Genomic DNA, 22,398 nt, shown 5'->3' on the forward strand with positions numbered 1-22,398 from the left:
TTATGATTTCTTGTGAATGGTATTTTCTGGGGTTTTTTTTTCCCCAAGTATTTAAAATAGCCCTCTGTCAATTCTTCAGATAGCACAGCAGCCTTAATTTTGTGCTTCTAACAATTAAAATGTACTGAAGCTTGAAGTTAATTTTAACATTAAGTTAAACCATAAAATTTTCAAAATCTAAAAAAAATCAGAATTTTTCCCAATTGGTCATTCAATGAATTCAATATTGGAGAATGAAAGCTTTGGAGACCTGGCTCCCTTAAAAAAAAAACAAACTGGCGACCCTGGGCCGTCCCCACCCATGCAGAAGATTGGCTGACTTTAATTTCTTTCCTCTCAGAGCCCTTTTGTGCTTGTCCGAGGTGCTGGCTGCAGCAAGGAGGGCCAGTGCAAAAGTCTTACTGCTGGATCCTGAGCAAGTGTGAAAGGGCTCCCACTCACCCCTTCCCACAGCAACTGGCCTCAAATTAACTTCAGTTAAAAAGAAAAAAAAAAGCCACAGTTTAAATACCATGAAAACAAAACCTTGAAACAACCACAAAGGTTTCTAACCTCTGCCAACTCTGCCCTATTATTCTGAGTACAGCTGAGGTATTTGGACAGCCAGGCGGAGAGCCCGGCTCACTCTAATGAGCTGAACCTCTTCCCCCGGGACTGTCCCCACTGTCCCCGCCCCTGGGGGATGGCCACACCCACGGAACCATTACCCATAGAGCTCCTTGCAGAGGAACATGGTCAGTTTCTTCAAATGAGGGAGGCTGTTGGAGCCTGTCTTCACAAAGTCAGAATCCAGGGCGAGCTGTGTGGTTAAATAATCTTGGATGGCTTTAAGATGCTCTTCGGGAAGCCTGAAAATAATAGAAAGAGAAACATGCTGCTTCTGTTCCTTTAGCTGCAAAGACCAACCGTAAAGGAAGAAATCATTCTCTGCGTCTCGGCCGAGATGCCGTCCTTCAGAACACGTGTACGCTCCTGGATGGTTCCCCTGGTCTCAGGGAAAGGGTCGAGAAGCAGGTCTGGGCAAGTTTAAGGGTGGGCAAGGGAGGATGCCTCTTCACCCTGCCATAAAAGCTTTTTCCCAAGCCCATACTTGGAAGGAAGTGATACTGGTTGGAAATAAACATTTCCATAAACATGTTTATCCTTTAAAAAGGAGACAAAACAACTGGAAAATGTACAACTGACTTGTTTCCCTACCTCCTTTACCTTTAAAGACAGCACCTGGGGGCTGAGTGATGCTTAGTGTAGAGCTGGCAAATGGTTCTAGCTCACCTCCCAACTCCAAATTCACGGTCAAAGGCCACCTGGAGCTCTGTGTTTAGGATGTTCTGAGCTGTGCTGGGCTCCAAGGGGAAGTCGCGGTGGTGAGTGATGGGCTGGGAATAGGGTGCCCGGCTCAGTGCCCTGCCCTCGCCCTCCCGGGTCTGGCTCCAAGCCCCTCAATCTCTGGGCGACGCACATGCAGGCAGGACTCGCTCACCGTGCATGACGGCCCAGCAGAGGCAGGGCCCAGGCTGTGTGGCACCAGGTCCTTCACGTGAATCTAATGGTCCCTCTGTATCCTCTCTCCCAGCACATTCCCCCTCCTGCCACCCCCCTGCCCCCGCCCTGGGTTACTTTAGAGTCTTTGTTCCTGTAATGATTAAAATCATAATCACAGCAAATATTTCCTGGGCGTAACATAGCACTCACTCTGCTAAGCACTTAATGCCCCATTTCCCTGTTAGTCTCCAAACCAATGTTAGGAGGCAGTTATTATTATTATTATTATTATTATTATTATTATTCCTATTTTACAAATGAGCAAACTGAGACTAAAGGTTGTTGATCTGCCTGTGTGAAAAAATTATTACAAGCTTTAAAAATCTTTGTTCCAGCCTTGACATATAATCAGGTTGGTGCTAGAGGTCACAGGTGTTTTCCACAGGATCTTTGAAAGACTGGAAAGCTGTTGCTCTTAAGACGGGAAAGGCCCTTGCCCATTGGCCATTCGGACTGACTGAGAGTGAGAAGTCAGCAACTATTTACACACCGGCTGTCATCCCATTGAAGGTTAATCTACACTCATTCTGGGTCTTGACATCATAAAAATCCAGTTTCTGCCTGAGTCTGTCTCTGAAAAGGACAAAGTCACTCCCACGGCAGTAAGGTACGTATTTTAACGGTTCCAAAGACTACTGACTCATAATTCTGAGACCACGAGTGCTTGTTATAGGAAGCTGTATTTGTTAGGACGTTCGCTGTAGGAAAGTGTTCACATAAAGATGCGAACTCTGTTTATCAGAGAAGCCTGATTTCACTCAGCAGTCTCATAATAACTATTAACTATGGCCTGATTAGATCTAATTAACTTGCACAAAAGACTGTGCAGGCTGTCTTATAGCGAAGAATAATCAAAAGGCAGTCCTTCATGTAAAAAGCTATTTTCCATGCAAAACAAACTGACTTTATTATTTACTTTTTTAATGTTTATTTTGTTTTTGAGAGAGAGACAGGGACAAAGCGAGAGTGGGGGAGGAGCAGAGAGAGAAGGAGACACAGAATCTGAAGCAGGCTCCAGGCTCTGAGCTGTCAGCACAGAGCCCGGCGCGGGGCTTGAACTCATGGACCGCGAGATCATGACCTGAGCCGAAGTCGGACACTCAACCGACTGAGCCACCCAAGCGCCCTAAAACAGACTGACTTTAAAACACAAGGCAGAATCTCAGTCTTCCACGACCCAGAAGAGCACAGAGGACAAGCCCTGTGTCACTGCTTCCATGGTCCCACCACTGTGCTCCGTTTACTCATCCCCAGCTCCCAGCAGAAGTGTGAGGAGGGCCCCACTGCCATGTGTTAGCTGAGGAGCAGAAACAGAGAGCACACAAGCCCCCAGCCGCCCCCTGCCCTCTCTCTCGAGGCTGCACACCTCATCCTGTGTCACTGTGCCGGGCGGCCCCAGAGAGCACCTGTCCCTAGAGAGGAGGGACTGACCAGGACATGCCAGGGAGTCGGGAGCCTATTTCCCCAAGGAGCTCAGTCCATTTAGCATCTAACCCTGTAGAGAAACAGACCCTCGTGGAAACTGCACGATGGCTCTATACGGAATGGTTTACTAAGTAGTTGTTATGTGCACACAAGGAGGGAGTAGTGGTGATAACACCTCGACAGGTTGAAAACATTGGGGATTTAGCTATTTCAGGGGCAACACAAGTCATTCAAGGAGTGCACACAGGATGTGACCTGGTGGGCCTACAGAAGAATCCAGGGGTATTCAAAGTGGAAATATAACAACACCAGGTAGCTTAGCAACCAGGCGGCTCGTGTGTACTTTCAGGCATTTCCTCTGTATTTTGCCAAATCGGATGGTGGGAGAGCTGTCCTCACTGATCCTTCAGGCTAGAGAGATTGCATTAGCCCTGAAGCTAATTAGCCCTGCATCAGCCCCTCGATATTCTTCGAGGGGGCCTTTTTCTCACAAAGAAACAAAGAAAAAAACATATTTTTAAGGTTCTTAATGCATGGAAGTCACCGCGTACTAACTTATTAGCTCATTCAGCACCACCTGGGCAGTCCTCCTCCGTGCCAGGCAATGTGCTGGGCACTGGGGCATCTTTCCCCTCAGAGAGCTCCCTCCTGTTAAGGCCACCCGCCCTGGCCGGTCTTGTACTCAAGGGCCTGTGGTCTGTAAGACAACTCCCACCCCTCCCACGTGATACCCCCACTTGCTACCATCCAGCAGGGGAAGTGTTGGGCCTGCTAAGAGAGACACAGGAGGACACAGCAAGGAAGCTGCAGGATCTCATCGACACGGACCCGTAGGAGCCAGTGTGGGCCTACATACGGGACAAGATCCCGGGAGCCTGGACTCAGATCAAGGAGATTCTAAAGAATTAGAATGACTGCATGTCCCACAGAGAAAGGAGAGGCGTGCGGTGTAGATCACAGCCCATACCATACACAGAGACACTGATCTGGCCGATGTACGGGTGACCAAGGTGGCCCCCTCGGAGCTGGGCCCAGAGCAGGAAAGGGCCACTCACACAGGTCCAGCCTACAGTGAACCCTCTGTGGCCCATCGGACTCCATGGACCCCACGGCAGTTGCGATATTTGTGAGGCAAGAGGATGCCACGTGAGGTTCACGGCGAGCCCCGGGCAGGGGATCACAGCATAGGCCCCTGACATCTGGACCAGGCCTCTGCAGCGGAGGACCGCTCGTCCGTCCATAACCAGCTCCTGCCAGGCAGCCGGGCGTGGTGGGGACAGAGGCGGGCCTCTGAGACGCGAGCCACGTGGTGGAGGGACTCACCCACTAGTGTCTATGCTCTGCAGTCGCTGAAACAATAGCTCGGAAAGGCTCGACCAGCTTTTCCAATCCTCGGTGGCTCTCGGATTCTCACTGGAAGCAGGGGCCTCCTTGGCCTCACATAGCCCGGCAGGTAAGGGGATGTTTCTCGGTGGCAGCTCAGGAGGGGACAGGACACCTTCTACTCAAGAGAAGAGCAGGAACGCCATTTGGTCTGAGCACTCGCTTCTCTCAGGGTCACCCCCCGCTACAGAGGGTCTCTGGCGTAGTGACCCCTCCCGTGTCGGGGAGGGGGTCCAGGCCGCTGCGCCCAGTTACAGACCCCATCTGTGCCTGCGTGGTCCCCTCTGTCTCTGCTCCCTGACTAGATGGGGGGCCTGCTGATGGCAGGGGCCCGGTCTTAGAAGTCTTTGGCCGTGCGGCTAGGTTGGCCCATTGAGGCGCTCAGCAAACACCTGCCAGCTGGGCACTGGGCAGGGCTGCTGGCCTTGGACAGGTGGAGCCAGCAGCCTCAGCGGGAAGGCCAGCTTTCAGGGCTGAGGCAGGGGCCCTGGATGGGGCACAGGCCCAGTTCCCCAGACAGGAGGCGCAAGGGTGGGGAGCAAGCAGGCCCGGCTCCTCTCTCTCCCACCCCGGCCTCCCTTCCTCTGCTTTCCCTCCAGCTTCTGCTGCTCCTTCTCTCCCCACCATGCCCTAGGAGACAAATAAAGAAAGCGAGGGCCTCCTTCACCCAGAGAACTGAAGTATAAAACAAACAACTTGAATTTGGCCTGGGAGAAAGGACTCCTGCACATTCACCCTCAGGGGAACTGCTCTCCTGTGTACAGCACAAATGGACGAGGGATCCGAGCCCCTTGGGTCCAAGACCTCCTGTCTGGGGCCTCCTCCCACATCGAATGGCCACACCAGGGCCCCCTGCCACAGGGCTGCCCCGGGGACATTATCTTTAAAGGATGAGCTGGTCACAATCTCCGTGGCCTGGGGTTCTTGCGGTGATATGAGTGCGTTTTGAGCCCTGGGGGACTGGCAGCACCTTGAGACCTGAGCCAAATCAGACCCCTGGACTGGGCGGAGGGGGTGACTGCCACACTGCTTGGGTTCAAGCCCACAACTGTGCCTCCTTTGGGGAAGTGAAGCCAGCCGTCACGAGACCGGGTTTCTCTTCCCAGCTGCTAGTGAGGGTGCCGGGGTCTTTCTCCAGACGGCCATCCCCGGAAAGCCATCAAGGTGTGCGGGGAGTGAGGACACCAGCGTGTGAAGGGCATTTCTGCAGGACGGCTTCTCAGCATCAAGGCCGAGGCCTTGGGGACAGCGGGGGGACATGTGGCCGTGGCACGGAGCAGGTGAGTGACCCTGGACTCACCCGGGAACACGTCATCTGGGGCTATTTCAGATGAGGGCACCTCTTACTCAGCGGAGGGAGGTGAGAAGGGACACGGGCTGCCTGGGCCTCGTCTCAGTCTCCACGGAGCTTCGGTCCTTTTCCAACACTCTGCCTGGCCCTCGCCTCCTCCACAGAGAACTCTGCTCCTCAGAGTTTATCTTCTGCTGAGGCGGCCTATGAACTACGCAACCACTCAGAGTGGGTCCCCAGGAAGTCAGGAGGAAGATGGGCCTGTGGCCCACAAGCCAGCCTGTGGGAGTGGGGTGAAAAGGGCGCCCAGCACATGGCGGGCAGCAGCCTGCAGGGACAGGGTGGGAGCCAGCCCAGGGACCTCAGCATCTCTGGTCTAACCTACCCCCTCTTAGGGGGGGCAAGTCCAGGGGACCTGTTTCCAGGCCCTGGGACTTAGGAGGAATCCTGACCAGTTGAGGGGCTCAGTTACTTACCTCAGGTTTTCTTTTAGGAAGTAATTTTTTTTTTTTAAACGTTTATTTATTTATTTTGAGAGAGAGAGAGAGAGAGAGAGAGAGTGCACAAGCAGGGGAGGGGCAGAGAGAGAGGGACTGAGAATCCCAAGCAGGCTCCACACTGTCAGTGCAGAGCCCAGTGTGGGGCTCAAACCCACAAACCGTGAGATCATGACCTGAGCTGAAATCAAGAGTCGGACGCTTAACTGACTAAGCTGAACAGGCGCCCCAGAAAGCGAACTTTTGAGGCGAAAAGGGTGCCGTCCAGGTGGGGTTCTGTGCTGCAGGGTCCTCTGCCGGGCTCCTGTTTGACTGGTCTGTGGCCCTCCACGGTTTTAAGGGGAGGCCTGACTCTCACAGACTTTTTAGGGGCTCTACTGTTTTTTCCTTTTAGAGATGATATAAAGAAACACCTCTCTCACAGGCCTTCCAGTTAGTTACAAGTATTTCCTCATCCATTCTCTTTACAGTGAAATGCAGCTAGTTATTTTGATGAGGATGATAGCTGCATATATTGAGTGCTTACTGTGTGCTACATTCATTGACTCATTTGGTGACACCCTGACAGGTACATATTATTTTTACTGTCTCTTTAAGAGAAGTCTGTGGTTCAGAGAGGTTAAGTAGTTTGCCCAAGGTCACACAGCTATGAAGCTGGGGAACAGGAAGTTTGACCCAGGTCTGTCTGACCCCAGAGCTACCTTGCTAGCTCGTCCTTAGCCACCACGTCACCCTCTCCCCTTCTGATAATCAGACTCACTTAATCTACAAGGCTTTGTAGTGAAAGAAACATCCCAGGGCTTTCCCCCCATAGTGCTTAGAGGCTCCCTGTCCCCCTCCTGCCTTCCCTTCCACCCCTTCCTACCTGTGTCCTCCTCTGGCTCATCACCTGCGTCCTCCTCCTCCAGGGGCACTGGATACTGCAGGTGGGTGACCAGACCCATGTTTTCTTTCTTGTAAAACTCGATGAGCTGGTCCAGCTTGGTGAAGAACCTCATGGGGACACCTTCGGATGCCTGAGGACAGAACCCCAAACAGAAACACATTTGAACTGGCTGGGACATCACCTAACCACAAAGGCCACCTGTAGCAGAGACCAACAAGGCCGAGGGAGTGACCTCGATCCAGAAAAAGCCCTGGGCTCCCACGCAGTGTCTGTCCACCACGCCCACACCCTCACATCCTGGAACCAGCAGCCCCAAGAGCCAGTCTGCAAAAGGCACAAATAGGACAGTTTTAAAGATTCTTTTTCTTTGTTTTTTTTTTAACTTTTATTTTAAAAAGCATTTGGTTATACAAGTAATACATTTTCATTATGGCAAAATTAGAAAATACAGACTTTTTTAAAAAAAGAACTCACCTGTAGTCCCAAACCCCAAGAGACCTACTTTTTTTAAATTTAATTTAATTTAATTTTTTTTTTTTTTTTTTTGAGAGAGAGAAAGACAGAGTGTGAGTGAGGGAGGGGCAGAGAGAGAGGGAGACACAGAATCTGAAGCAGGCTTCGGGCTCCTAGCTGTCAGCACAGAGCCCAATGTGGGGCTCAAACCCACAAACCATGAGATCATGACCTGAGCCAAAGTCGGATGCTCAACCAACTGAGATGTCCAGGCACCTGAGACCTACTTTTAATACATGGGAATAAGTTTTTCTAGACTGTGTGTATATGTGTTTTGTGGGGGAATTTTTTTTATTTCCTCTCACCGTCCCCCCCCCCCCCCACAAGATAATTTATCTTTAAACACAAGGCAATCTATTCTGGCAAGTTTTGCTTTAATTTTAATATTTTCATTTGTTAAAATTCTGTTTTATCAAAACTCAGAAAAATGGTGAGGCAGCACAGTATCTTTCCCTGATTTATATCTCTGTTGCTGATGACAGAAGAGCCAGCAGGTGATTCTGCAGTGCTGTTCAAATGCCCTGGGGCCAGGTCTCCTTCCTCTTGCTTTTACAGTGGCTCCAGCAAAAAATTCAAGGTGGGCCTTGGGCAGCCAGCATGGCTAATGGAGGCCCCACCCACTGAGGCCCCGCCCATACCAAGAAGCTATCAGGCGGCAGGGCTGGATGTGAGAACCACAAGGAGACTCACCTTCTCTTGAATGCAGTACCCTACCCTCCTAACCCACCGTGTCCCCAAGTCCTGTCCACCCTTCCTGTCCAGTACCTTGCCTGCCTCTCCTCGTGCTCTCTGTCTCAAGGAATGGCAGCATCATGTCCCCACTGGCATAGCCAGAAACCCAGAGGCATCTTGGACTTCTCCCTCCCTCTGGCACAGAGAGCAAACGTGGACAGTGTGAGGCCGGGTGTTCCGGATCCAGCCAAGAAGCGGTTGAGTGGGGTTGCTGCCCTGGGTGGAAGAGGGAGATGTAGCCGGGCTCTGGGGAGGAGCAGTGAGCCTGGTGCAGCTGGACAGGGGAAAGGGACCAGGCTGTTGGTGGGCACAGGGATGATACAAAAGGACGCCCCTTTCTGGGCGGGGCTTCCCTGGAGTCAGAGCACAGCCATCTGGGTCCTAACACTAAGTTCACCTGCGTTTTCATAACACCCATCTTGTCCACGGCAGTCATGTAATTTTATTTATTTATTTTCAAAATGTTTATTTATTTATATTGGCAGAGAGTGCACACAAGCAGGGGAGGGGCATAGAGAGAGGGAAAGAGAGAATCTCAAGCAGGGTTCATGCTGTCAGCGCAGTGCCTGATGTCGGGCTCGATCTCATGAACCGTGAAATCGTGACCTGAGATGAAATCAAGAATCGGGTGCTTAACCGACTGTACCACCCAGGCGCCCGCTGGCAGTCATGGAATTTTACAATAAGCTGAGAAGGTGCCATCACTGGAGTTTGAAACCAGAGGTCCAAATGCTCCCCTGGGGGCTGCCAGCAGCCTTCTTGCTGAAGGGGCTGGGACTGACCACAGGTGGGAAGGAAGGCCAACAGGACAATAGGGTGGGGGATGGAAAGCCTGCCAGGTGGGCGAACGCAGGGGGTCTGGCTTAGCGTGGCCGGACCGTCCTGACTTGCCCACCTCCAAGTCAGGTACCCATTACTCCAGCATGGTTGGGACTGACGTGGGAGGCTGGGGGTGGCTGCTTGGACTGGAGGTCTTCACGAAGGGCTATAGGTAAGTGGGATTGGGATAGCAAACGAAGCAGCATGACCCAGACCGGGAAAGACCCAGACCTCTGGGAACAGACCAGGACTCAGACCTGTCCCTGAGGCCCTGCTCCTGGTGGTTAACCCCATGCCGTAGTGCATGCATTTGCCTTCAACAAGAATCCACCTGATTTTCCCCTCGGCTCTCCACTTGGCCTCTCTGTCTCTCCAAGCGTATTCGTTTGTGCATTTGCACCACACACGTGTAAATCTGTACGTGAGGCTATGTGTGTGTGACTGTGCTTTTTAAGCCAGTTAGTAAATTTATAGTTTAACAAAGGTTTTTTTTTTAAAGATTATCTTCAATAAATTCCCTATTGTCACAAAGCCCCATGTTAAGCAGTCTCTTTCAAACATTATGGAACCAGAGATCTCTGAGCAGCAGACCTTCTCAAAAGCAACAAGAATAGGTTCAAAACCAAAAATGAGCAGAATAGCAACAATAATCTGACATGACGCAAGATCGATGAACTCGCTTCCATTAAAGCAGCCGTGGTGAGCGTCACCTTGCCAAAGAATTTGCAGCTAATGGACGACAAGCTTTTAGGCGTACGGAACAAGGATATGAAACCACCAAAGAAAGCCAAAGGGAAACGGCTCATACTTGAGTGTGGAAGGGGGTTCTCTGCCAGGAATGTGTGTCTGAGGGGGGCACGCTGGAGGTGGGACTTAAGAGGCATCGATGCTAAGACCCACGTTATTACACATAGCCCTAAAAAGGCTAACGCGTAAACTATGATCCGCCATTAAGCATGGACACGTTTTATTTCAGAAATGTTCAGTGTGAGAAAATAAGCGTCTTAGAACTGATGAAATACAGTGTCTTAAGCATGCAGAGGAACAGGGCCCCCTAACATGAATCTAATCCCTACAGATCCCGTGAGGCAGGAGGCAGGCGGGAGGACCAGGCAGCCAGAAGCAGATGCAGAGTGCTGTTGGCGGGAGAGACATGCCGGACCCTGCCTGTGTTTGGACGGTTCACGGAGGCCAGGGAGCCAGGGCCTGGCAAACCCAGGAAGGTAGATGGTGAAGGTTGAGCCCAGGCCTCAAGGACTGTCTTCGGGGACCGGTGCGCAAGCCAGTGAATGGTCACTGAAAGGCACTGCTTCCTGGGGGGAGGGGATGCCTTCCTGCACCTCCCCCACCACTCCTGAGAGGGAAGCAGCCAGGAAAGGCATGGGGCGCTCGCCAGGGGGCAGGTCTACATGCAGCAGATCCCACGCGGAGTGAAGACACGCTGTGCACGTGTGGGTCAACAGGGAGCAGCCTGTCTCAACAGGCAGCACAGACGCGGAGGAAACGTGGATGGCAGGATGCCAATTAGGCCAAAGTCAGGGTCTCTCCGGAGGAGGAACTGTTCTCATCAGTATTTGCTCTTGGCACTGAGATTTGAAGGGGTTCGCAGAGACTCCTGGAATAACTTATGTTCAAAGCACATTCTAGAACAGCAACAGGAAGAGAAAAAGGTCAGGGTGCCCAGGATTATATAAGCTCCTGAGCTGGCCCAGGCTGAGGGTGGGATGCAGGGGTGAGGAGTGCAGTGCAGACAGGAGGTGGGCGTCCCCACCTGGCAGGCACAGAAAGGAGCAGCCCAGCTGTGGCCTTCCTGCTCCTCAGCCGGACCTAGAAAGGCTCTCCACTCAGGTAGGGTGGCCAAGAGGGTGGGGTGGTGTGGCCAGCAAGGGGATGGGGCTGCTCAGAGGAGAGCCAGACTTGGGGGCCACCTAGCAAACACTGTCAAGTCAATGACAGGAGCAGGGAGCCAGCTGTCGGGGCTTCCAGGTGAACAGGGCGCTGACCATGGGCCAGCAGGAACACTGAGGTCCCTCGGGGATAGAGGCCAGGTCACGTTCATATCCACATTACCACGTACCCTGTGGACTTGCTCTGGTGGAGTCGGGGTAGGAGCCGGGTATCTGGAGCCAGGAGAGATGGTCAGAGAGGACCCGATGTGGGTCCGGGGCAGGGGGATGCGAAGAAACAGGGTGGGGCGGTGTTGGCAGTGGAGAGGTCTCCCCCCTCTCACCACCCAGGACCACAGCCCTCCCTCAAAAGTGCTGCCTTTCCAACCACTTGCACATACAAATGCTGACAAGAAGTCTGTTGTATGTATCATTCAGGTCCTGGCAGGAGCCGGATGTCACGTGACATCAGGGCCTTGGGGGAGAATTTAGTGGATGGGGGTTCAGGGATACCAATGAGAGGGGTACAGCCTTCCGGAGCCAGCAACAGGGGAGCAGCTGCCGCCCTGTGGCACCACCCACGAAGTGGGGCAGGTGTAGGAACCCCAAGAGGGCTGTCCGGCAGGAGCTGCGGCCCTCTGTGGCCAGGACAGGCCGTCCTGCACCCTCACGTGGCTGTGCCTCCCCTCCACCAGCTGGAAACCAGGGCTGGGGAGGGAGCGAAGGTGGGCTCTACCGGGAGAGCCTCGGCACATGCAGGCGGTGGGGTGGGCCCCCAGGGAAGCAGTGGGAAGGCAGTGCTCGCTCGCAAGGGCAGAGGGAACCGGCCGCGCTTTCCGGGAAGGGGGGCTGCCCTCCATCCTTGACTGTTGGGGCCTCCAGACTTCGTTCCGCATTCCGCAGCCACTGCCTTCCTGAGCAGATTTATCGAGTCATTTTGAAACAGAGAAACCCTGAAGCCCCACGTTAGACTTGCCCTGAGAGCGTGAGCCCCACGTGATTATAGACCCTCCCCAGGATACTGCCAATGGATGGCCGGCTTTCCGCTCTGTGGCGACTCCCCTGCCACCAGGAGTGAGTTCCTTCTCTCTTCGGCAGACACCTAGAGCACATACCAGCTTGACTTTGAAAATGCAAAGAGCGAAGCATCTCCCGCGCTAGGTCAGCCTGTCAACTTACGGCGTGTGGGCACAGAGCAGACAGGCGCCTCTCGGGATTTGTGGGATCGACAGAACGGACATGAATTTATGTTCATCAACAAAAGTCACACAGGAAAAAATATGGTAGGGGGTAGTTCAGACGGTGAAACAAAACACCGGTCTCTTCTGTCTCCGTTACAATCTCGTCTCTGGAATGTTCTAGGCACTTTCCAGCACTAGCATTTCCACAAAGCCCTCGTCCCCACACCCAGCGATGCCTGCCTCCCCACAAGTTTCTAAGTCCTAGAAGGAAAGGGACCCTGCTTGGCTCAGCCTCAAACAGTCCCTGAAGCCCCTTCAAGGGTAATGACCCGCCCCACCTCTGTTTGGGGAGATGTGCTCATGGCATAAAACAGGCCTCAAGTTTGAAAAGTTGCAGAAGGAAAGAGAGATGCGGGTTGCCAGGCTGGGCCTTGCAGGGAAAGGCCTCTTCCCCCACCACCTGGCCCCTGAGCTCACCCAGGTACAGTGCTCCTGGGGAAGGTACAGCAAGGGAAGAGGGCCAGCCCCAGCCCCAGGGCTCAGGAAGAGACCACCTCCAGGGTCTTTACGACAAAGGGCAGCTGTACATCCAGTCTGTTGGAGACTCAGGGCTGTGCACTCTGAGAAATGTGGTATGTCCAGAAATAACTGCGACTTTCAGACACCCTCCGGAGGAAGGGCGAGCAGGGCAGGGAGGCCAGAGCGCTGGATGGGCTAAACTTTCCCAGGGGGTAACTTTAACTTCAGCACTGTCTGGGATCTCTAAATGGGGAACCGAAAGAGCCCTAACACACAGGAGGAAGCCAGCACAGGGAGCAGAGTGGGATCCGACGGGGAGCCAGGAAGCCGCTGCTGCTAGGGGCCCCCTCCTCAAGCTTCCGCCAATTAACAAGCATATACAATCGCTTTAAATTAACAAGCATATGCAGTCACCGTGCAGAGGACGAGAAAGTACTATGGAGCAGGGGAAGAAGCCCCAGGCCGTGTTCGTTATCCCACTACAGCAAAGCATTTCATTTAAGTTCAGGGAGAAAGTCACTAGAGGTTCTTGAGCAGGCGACGATACCGTTTGGCTGCTGTGAAGAAGGGGCCGGGAGGGCTGTGGGGAGGCCGGTGTCACTGTTGTCCCCATTTTCCCTTGGAGGCTGGAGAGGCGTTGGAGGCCTCAGAGGGGCAGTGGGGGCAGGGCTGGATTCAGCCCAGGCCTCGTGGCCCCCCAGACCCGGGGCTCCCGCACATCCCCTGAGGCACCATGCCAATGGAGCCCAGTCCCAGCCTCCGTTTCTGGGGCATCACCTCCTGACCTCTGAGGTCCAGCAGTGTTTCGTCTACTCAGAGAGGAGCTCAGCAGGGGCTGGACACCGCTGTCCCCTCTGCTGCCAGCTGCAGCTGGGACCCACCTCCCTTTGGCCACCGCCTCTGCCTCCCCTCTGTTTTCTCTCCTTGGCTTCCTTCTGCCCTCGGGGTTGTTCTCAATCCTTTACAACCTTCTCTCTCTCAAAACCTCTTCCTAAGAATTGCAGACCCCAACTTGGGTGAAGAAGGAGGAAGCAGAGAAACCTTTGGGGCTTTGCAGAGTTTGGATTTTGTTCTAAAATTGATTTGGAGCCACTAAAGACATTTAAAAGTGTGTGTGTGTGTGTACTTGATCAGATTCACATTTTTGAAAATGTCAGTTTGGCTAGTTAGTGTAGGGCAGGATAGAGTCTGCAGGGCGGGGAGCCTAGCAGACCCACTCTGGTGCTTAAACGGGGAAGGTGTGGTGGAGGGCCAGGGGCCAGGATGGAGCCAGAGCTGTGCCTGGAGCAGCCAGGGAGGGGTCGGTGAGGGACAAGGGGCCAGGAAGGACGCTCCAGATCTCTGGTTTTAGTAACTTGGTTGATGTCAGTGTCCCTTAATGAGGAAAAAGGAGGGGATAGTCCTGTTTGGGAAGAGCTTTGGAGGCCAACTTCAGATCTAGAAATCCCTCTTCAACTATATGGCCTAGGAGGGACCCCAGGATGTGTCTCCTTAAAAACCAGTCAGCCCTGCCCTTCCCTCCCTCCCCTTTTATTCTTCTCTTTAATTTTTTTTTAATGCTTATTTATTTTTGAGAGAGAGAGAGAGAGAGAGAGAGAGAGACAGAGCATGAGCAGAGAATGGGCAGAGAGAGAGGGAGACACAGAACCCGAAGCAGGCTCCAGGCTCCGAGCTGTCAGCACAGAGCCCGACGCGGGGCTCGAACTCACAGACCGCGAGATCATGACCTGAGCTGAAGTCGGAGGCTTAACTCACTGAGCCACCCAGGTGCCCCTTTTCTTCTCTTTAAGACATAATCATCAGGGGGGCCTGGGTGGCTCAGTCGGTTGAGCGTCCAACTTCGGCTCAGGTCATGATCTCTCGGTCTGTGAGTTCGAGCCCTGTGTCAGGCTCTGTGCTGACAGCTCAGAGCCTGGAGCCTGCTTCCGGTTCTGTGTCTCCCTCTCTCTCTGCCCCTCCCCTGTTCATGCTCTCTCTCTGTCTCAAAAATAAATAAACGTTAAAACAAAACAAAAATAAAATAAAATAAAATAAAATAAAAAGACATAATCATCAGAGGGCACCTGAGCAGCTCAGTTGGTTAAGCGTCTGACTCTTGATTTCTGCTCAGGTCATGATCTCACAGTTCGTGAGTTTGAGCCCCGCATCGGGCTCCGTGTTGACAGTGTAGAGCCTGTTTGGGGAGTCTCTCTCTCTCTCTCTCTCTTCTTTCCCCCCCCCCCCCCCGTTCCTCCTCTACTTGTGTTATCTCTCTCACTCAAAATAAATGAAGAAACTTAAAAAAAACCATATTGATGGGTTTGCTTCCTTTCCCTGCTCTCCCTTTCAAGGGGCCAGGGCCAGCAGGGCTTTGGGGCCTGGGGCCAAGGAGGGGATCAGCAGGCAGAAGACACAGGTGGGACAAGGAAGTGGCTGGGACCTTAGAAGGAAGTCTGACGGGGGCCCAGGGGCACAGAGCTACGCACGGGGAAACGGACAAAGGGCGAGAAATACAGAGACAGGGGAGCGGGGCTTCTCACTGTCAAAGGAGTCAGGCTAGAATGAACTCTGTAGTGTCGTATTGGACAGGGACGTATCAGGGTGAACTCCGGGCGAGTTCACCTGTTTACAGGTAAACACTGATGCCCGTGTGAGTGTGCATGTGTACCCACACGCGTCCCAGCTCTGTCTGCTGACGCAGCCTGGAGGCAACGACAGATGCCACAGTTGCAGTCAGTAAACCCAGAGCTCAGGTCTCGGTCGCGAAACACCACTCAGCGCTAAAAAGAGCCGGGCTCCCAGGAGAGAAGGCCGATTCCAGGGCCCGGCAGAAAGGGTTTGCGATAGACCTGGGGCATCCGTTGTCCCAGAAAATAAGGAAATGCTCAGAAAACAAAGAGGATTATCTGAGCTCCGTTTGAGCAGCAAAATGAACACTAACAATAATTATAATTCATGGAATAAACACGCAATTGGTGAGTCTATTCTGATGGAAACAAATGAGACGGAAACGCTCTTCCTCACAGGAGAATGCCAGTTAATAACTGCTGAAGGAATGATGGAAATCGTCACTGTTTGCCAACCACCACAGTAACAGGAGATTCAGGCAAGCACGCACAGACGCTAAAGACCAGCCGGGAGCATCTGGAGACGAATGGGGTGTACAAGTGGCCCAAAATGTACCCTCATAACATAGTGAGTAATTTTAAAGGCAAAGATAGTAACTTTGTGTGGCGCCTGGGTGGCTCAGTCCATAACACTACCTACGCTTCACCTCCGCTCAGGTCGTGATCCCACGGTTCCTGGGATTGAGCCCCGTGTCGGGCTCTGTGCTGATGGTGTGGAGCCTGCTTGGGACTCTCTCTCTCTCTCTCCCTCTGTCTCTGCCCCTCCTCGGTGTTCTCTGTCTCTCTCTCAGTCTCTCAAAATAAAGAAATAAACTTAAAAAAATAAATAAAGGGAAGGATGGTAACTTTACAACTTATCTTAAGATTAATTTATCGGGGCGCCTGGGTGGCTCAGTCAGTTAAGCAACTGACTTCGGCTCAGGTCATGATCTCACGGTTCGTGGGTTCGAGCCCCACATTGGGCTCTGTGCTGACAGCTCAGAGCCTGGAGCCTGCTTCAGATTCTGTCTCTCTCTCTCTCTCTGCCCCTCCCCCACTTGTGCTCTGTCTCTCTCTCTCTCTCTCTCTCTCTCTCAAAAATAAATAAAATGTAAAAAAAAAAAATTAAAAAAAAAGATTAATTTATCTTACTCTGCACCTTGGTCACCTGTAAACGCTTTTTTGAGCTCTATGCAGTAATTAAATAGTTTTTAAAATCTGTTTTTGTAACCTAGCCCATTTAACACACACACGTGCACACAAGCAGACACACACAGAGGAGAGGGGTTTACAAGGCATCTTGTCTAAGAGTGCCAGATTTTGAAAAAGTTGGATAAAAACGTTTCTGGAGGCTTGTGTACAAAAACTACATCTTGGAAACATCTTTGACGCTCAGAACTGTAATAATACTAACATACCAAGAATAGAAAGACAACCACAGGGGGTCACCCGGCACGAGCGGACAGAGGCAGGGGCAGGGACCCTGGTGACCTCGGGGTACCCAAAGGGCAGCACAAACTTCTCCAAGGGTCTCCCCTGCCACAGCCCCTCACAAGCGGGAGCGCATGAAGGAGAAAGGGACAATGCTCGGTGCCGGCGGAGGGCACACTGAGGGGTCTTCGAGGGTCTCAGAACTATTTGTGGGACCTTTCAGAGGCGCCACTTTCTGGCAGTCAGGCTGCAAGAAGCTGGAGCCGCCAAGTTTTATTTGTTTAATTTTTGTTAACGTTTACTTATTTTTGAGAGAGAGAGAGAGAGAGAGAGAGAGACAGAGCACAAGCAGGGGAAGAGCAGAGAGAGAGACACACACTCAGAATCTGAAACAGGCTCCAGGCTCTGAGCTGTCAGCACAGAGCCCGGCGTGGGGCTTGAACCCACAGACCCGAACCCACGGAACCGTGAGATCACGACCGGAGCCAAAGTCCTCTGCTTAACTGACTGAGCCACCCGGGCGCCCCTGGAGCTGCCATGTTTTGTAAACAGCCTGGTGTTGTGAGTTCAAGGGGCTTGGAGGGTGGAGCTGTGGGAGCACTTGGAGGGGAGGGAGGCTCTACGCCACCTTTCCTCGTTTAGGAGCCGTGAACAGTCCAGGCGTTGGCCCCGGGAGACAGAAGGTAAGTTCGTGGTAGCAAGAACACCGTTGCCTGCCGTCGTCCTACGCCAGGGGCAGGGGCGGGGTCCCTCTGAGGGGTCTCCTGGAACCTCTCTGGGGTGACGACCCCACCCTCCCCAAAGGGAAGAAACCGAAACCGGGCCAGCTATGTTAGGTATGTTGTCTAATTTGCAGTATACCTAATATCACAGGTGGGTGCCGTTGCCCCATTTGACAGCTGAGAAAACAGACTCAGAGTGGGTAAGCGACTTGTATGGGTGACGCTGTTGGAAGAACGGCACCCAAGGGAAAGTTTCAAGACAAGAGAGAGGAGGGGGGGGGTGTCACGGACTTTCTAGCTAGACAGGAAGGAGGAGAGCAGACACAGGGAGCTGCCAACTCGGGGTGGGACCAGGTGGCTGGAGATCCTCTGGCACACTTCAGCCCCCAGCGGCGCGATGGGCGGGCTGGGTGGTATGAAACCCCGCGGGTGGGAGAAGCTCATATCCTGGGTGGCAGCGGGCCTGCCCTCCGAGCTGTGGTGGGCGGCGATGGGGGTGGGGAGGCTGGCATCTGTAACCCGTGGGCACGGTTCTGTCTCCGATGGACCTGCCCCGTGGCACCCCCCCCCCCCCCCCGATCACATGTCTGAAGGCGCCGAAAGCATGAAAGCCAACACGAGGCTGGTTCGGTCTCACATGTGGCAGCTCTGTGAGGAGGCAAGAAGCTCAAAGGAAGAAAAGGGCGGACGGCCAAGCCTGCCCCAGCCCCACCCACCAGCTGCAGCCAGCAGGGCGCACGGCTCCCAGCTCACGCCGTGCTCACCCCCAGCTCCCAGGCGGGCACCAGGCTGCCCACCGGGTCCGGTGAGCCCAGAACTGCATGGGGTGGGGGGCTCTGTCTCACTCCCGGCCATCAAGCTGGGGTCTCCCATCTACCTTGTTCTAACCTGTCCCCACTTCCTGAAGCTGGGTTCTTTGGCTCTCCTCTTGCCTTGTCTTGGGCAGACTTCCCAGAACGACTTGGCATGAGTTCTGCTCCCTGCCAGTCTGCACTTACTTCTAAATCCACATCCCTCCCCGGTGCTCCGAGCCAACATCTCCATTTCTCAACCCATGCCCCTTCCTCAGGCTGGGAACCCTCCGCCTCTCGGTTCCCGGCTCCCGCTTCTGTAGCAGCCAGCCCCCTCCCAGACTGCCCCGCGCCCTCACCGACACAGCCAACGGCCCTGCCCACTGCACTCTCCCGCCGGGGAAGCCCCGGGTGTCGGGTCAACAGCCCTCGCCCACCAGGCGTTCAGCAGCTCTTTCAGCTTTATCGCGCGTGAGCTGGCATCCCCACTGGGATTTGAGATCATGAGGTCCCAAATCTCTGCCTCTCGCTCTCTGATATCTGTGCAGGGGGAGTAAGCCCCACGCTCTCCTCGCAGACTCGAACAGCTTATAAAGTGCTTTGAACCTCTCACATCAAAGGAGCTGCAGCTTGAATGGTAACGCGGTGCCTCTGGCTGGTTCTGAAATGACAGTTCTGAGATGCGTCGTCTGAGGTCTCCGTAGGTGCCACCACAGTCGGGGCCAGGGGTCAGGCAATGACAACGCTCTGCCTGCCAGCATGTGGTCTGGGTGTTTCGATGGGGGAATCCCCATCTGGGGACTTCAGGCCCACAGTGCAGACGCTGGGAAAGGCTGGGTCCTTTGTCAATAGTCACAGTTGACAGCTAGAAACTATGCATCATACCCAACATCCCAGTTAGGCTGCCAGGCCCTGTGGGAAAGGTTTCATGCTTTCTCTAGGATCTCACATAAACCGAAGCCCGGACTTCACTCTACTTGGGAAGGAGGGCTGAGGCTGAATGGCCCTTCCCTGCTACAGAATTTCACAGCCACACCCCTCATCATGGCATCTTGCAACACCTTGCACTACAGTGGGAAGAATTTACTTCTTTGCCCACCGATGTTGGATTTGGCCACATGACCTGCTTTGGCCAATGCAATGTAGGCAAAAGTGCCAGTTCCAAGCTCAGGGCTTAATGGGCAATGTGGGGTTCTGCTTGCCCGCCCTGGACCCCTGCAATCTGCCATGAGATGACATGCCCTAGGGAGCCTCTGGCCCTTCAGCGTGGGCTAAGGATACAGGCATGAGGAACAGACCCGGAGCTGATCAGAAACGTGGAGTCCAGCCCAGCGTAGCTGAGTCCGGGAGATCCCAGCTTAGATCAGCCAACCAGCTGACCTGCAGGCCCAGGACCGGAAAAGAAATGTTTCTTGTTGTGAACTGCTGAGATTTTTTTCTGAGTTTGTTACGCAGCAAACACTGACAGATACAAGCTTGAAGGGAAGAATGAACTTTTCCTGAGAGTCTTCCTTTTATTGAAACTTCAGGGCAGAATTATCTCCACTTACCCAGGAGGAAGCTGAACGTCCAAGAGATTCGGTCAATTGCCCACTGTGACACAACTTATTTTATCACCAGGACCTGCCACAGGGACGACTCCTTCAGTTCATGCCCTCATTCCCACAATGTCTGCTCTCCAGCCTCCAAGCTTGTCCTCTGCGCAGGCCTTCAGGCCCCTCTGGGCTCCACCATCTTTCCAACAAGCCTGCAGCCCTCTGTGGCCACGAGAGCTCCTAGCGCCATGGGACCACCCCCACCCCCGCCCCACACGTCTGCAGGCCCTGCCCATCCAAGCCGCTGTCCAGGATCAGCAACCCAACCACCTTCTGTACCTGAGCACGACTGGAGTAAACCAGAGCCAGGAAGCTCGTGGAGCCAGCAGGCAGCACTCACACACATTTGTTAACCTCTTGCCATGGGCCCCACCCAGGACTTGGCCGCAGGCTTTCACCAGGGACCAACACAGACCCAGTGCTGGTCTTGTCCACAGTCTGGCAAAGAAGTGAGATATGGTACAATAAACAAGTAAATAATTCCAAGGTGCAGAGGCTGTGAGAAGACCATGGTGCCCTGGGAGGATCGTACAAAGAGACTTTGTCTGGCGGGTCAGGAATTATTTCTCAAAGAAACAACACTTGGGCTGGCGTGCAAAGGGTGGATGGCAGTTGATGAGGCGAAGAGAGGGGGACATCATGGCAGGCAGAGGGAGTGGCTCGCGCAAAGTATTTGCGTGAATACAAATTATGGTTTCCGATCACAGCTAGGTCCTTAAACGGAACGCTATTGGTGTCCTGCCCCGTTCTCCCAGGATCCCTTCACCACTCTGCTCCCGTCCCCACTCTCCTGGGGGCTCTGTGCTTTGCTGCTGAAGGCCTGACTCTGCAACCTCAGACAATTCCGTTTGGGGGCTGGAGCCACCTCACTCACACGGAGATTCGGGAGAGACTGGGGAGCTCTGTGTTCCCTGTGCCCACCCAAGGTGGCTGACATGTGCTTGGGGTGGGTGTCAAAAGCCCAGCTCCTCGCCTCCGTGTGGGACAACACCCAAGATGTAACTCACACTCCAGAGCTCTTAGCGGATCAGGCTGGGTCTCAGGCTTTACCCGCACCACTTGGCTTCACCCCTTCTCTCTCCTGCATCTCCCACTGCCTTCCAGGCTTCTCCTGGGAGCTCTTCTCTAGTGCATCACTGGTCCTCAAGCTCAGGGTGTACTTCTGGGAGAATGTGACCTGTAAGGCTCAACTCCCTAACCGGGTCCTTGTCCATCTTGAGCCCTCCCTCGACAGCCGATCCAAGGATTCTCCCTCACGCCCTGCACCCAGGCCCCCGGCCAACAGCAAAGAATTTGGAACCCTGCCCCCTCCCCCACCACTTAATGGAGGAACTGATCAGACCTGAAGCCCTTAGCTTCCTCTCCCCCCCCAAACATGGCTGCCCATGAGGACCACCACCATCCCTCCCTGCTCCCTCCCTCCTCCCCTCCCTGGGGCTCAGTGCACTCTCCTGTACACCCTGCCTTGCCTTCTGCGCAGACTAGTCCAAAACCCTCTTGGTAGCTGGGCCTCTGGTCCCGTGAGTCCCCAAGTCAGTTAGACTCAATGCCCTGATGAGACTGAGCGCACTCAGAAACTCAGCATTTGGGTGACAAAACGCATCACGTATTTACTTCAGGGCTGAGAATGAAGGAAGGAAGGATGACTATGTTTCAAGTACCCAAACAACTTTCCTTAAGTTTCTGTTGGCCTTCCCACTTTGCAGAGGAAGAAACTGAGGCTCAGAAGGGCCAAGTGACTTGGCTCGTAAGAGGCAGCACCAGGACTTGAACCAGGTCTCAGGTCCCTTACTCCAGGCTCTGTGCTCTTGCACTCCGAAAGGGGGCTACCCTCCAGTTTCTCTGCCTGTGTGTTCTGGTACCTTTGGTAGGAGGCAAGTCTGGTTGTTTTTTGTTTTTAAAGATTCTTTATTTATTTTGAGAGAGAGAGACAGAAAGAGAGAGAGCACAAGCATGCAAGTTGGGGAGGGGCAGAGAGAGAGGTTGAGAGAGAATCCCAAGAGAGGTTGGGGCTCAATCTCACAAACCGCGAGATCATGACCTTAGTTGAGATCAAGAGTCAGCCCTCAACCAACTGAACCACCCAGGCGCCCCGAGGCAAGTCTGTTTTGAACTCCATCCAAAAGGCCTTATTTACTAACGGATAATATATATTTAACAGCCCCCTCTCCCTCTACCCCTCCCTCCACGTCTGTGTTATGTAAAGGATCCAGGTAGCCCGCCAGTTCTGCAGAACCATCAGACGCAACTGTAAGCATGTGTATAGTCTATGACACAGCATTTTCACCCCTGGGCATATGCCCCGAGCGTCGCCGTGGGCCACCTATTTGGATGGCCATCACAACTTCGGCGGCGGCAGAGATCTGGGTGCCCAGCATTGGGAGAGTAGACGAGGTAAAGTGCAGTCCCAGTGCATGTGAGGAGTCACACAGCAGCCAGAGGCAACATGGAAGGGTCTTAAGAAGATCCTTTGGTGAAGAAAGTAGAAAATAGACTGAGCGCTATGATATCGTCTCAGCAAATTAAAATTGTACACGAACGACAATATACGTTTCACAGGAGCATAGTCAAACAAAAAGACAACCCACTCAAGTGGATGC

General features: G+C 53.4%; 1 protein-coding gene across 3 annotated transcripts in view; it reads right to left on the bottom strand.

The window, feature by feature from the left end:
- INPP5D (inositol polyphosphate-5-phosphatase D) overlaps window positions 1–22,398 on the bottom strand; it is a 121,296-nt gene that overhangs the window by 60,802 nt on the left and 38,096 nt on the right. For all 3 annotated transcript variants that reach the window (XM_049614663.1, XM_049614660.1, XM_049614661.1), the window contains exons 3-5: window positions 7,004–7,154; window positions 4,291–4,468; window positions 708–848 (exon numbers count right to left, since the gene is read on the bottom strand). In XM_049614663.1, the coding sequence (XP_049470620.1) occupies window positions 708–848; window positions 4,291–4,468; window positions 7,004–7,154 (470 nt within the window). The remainder of the gene's footprint in view (window positions 1–707; window positions 849–4,290; window positions 4,469–7,003; window positions 7,155–22,398) is intronic.

Source organism: Panthera uncia (genome assembly GCF_023721935.1).
Source record: "Panthera uncia isolate 11264 chromosome C1 unlocalized genomic scaffold, Puncia_PCG_1.0 HiC_scaffold_3, whole genome shotgun sequence".
In the NCBI taxonomy this organism is placed as follows: Eukaryota; Metazoa; Chordata; class Mammalia; order Carnivora; family Felidae; genus Panthera; species Panthera uncia.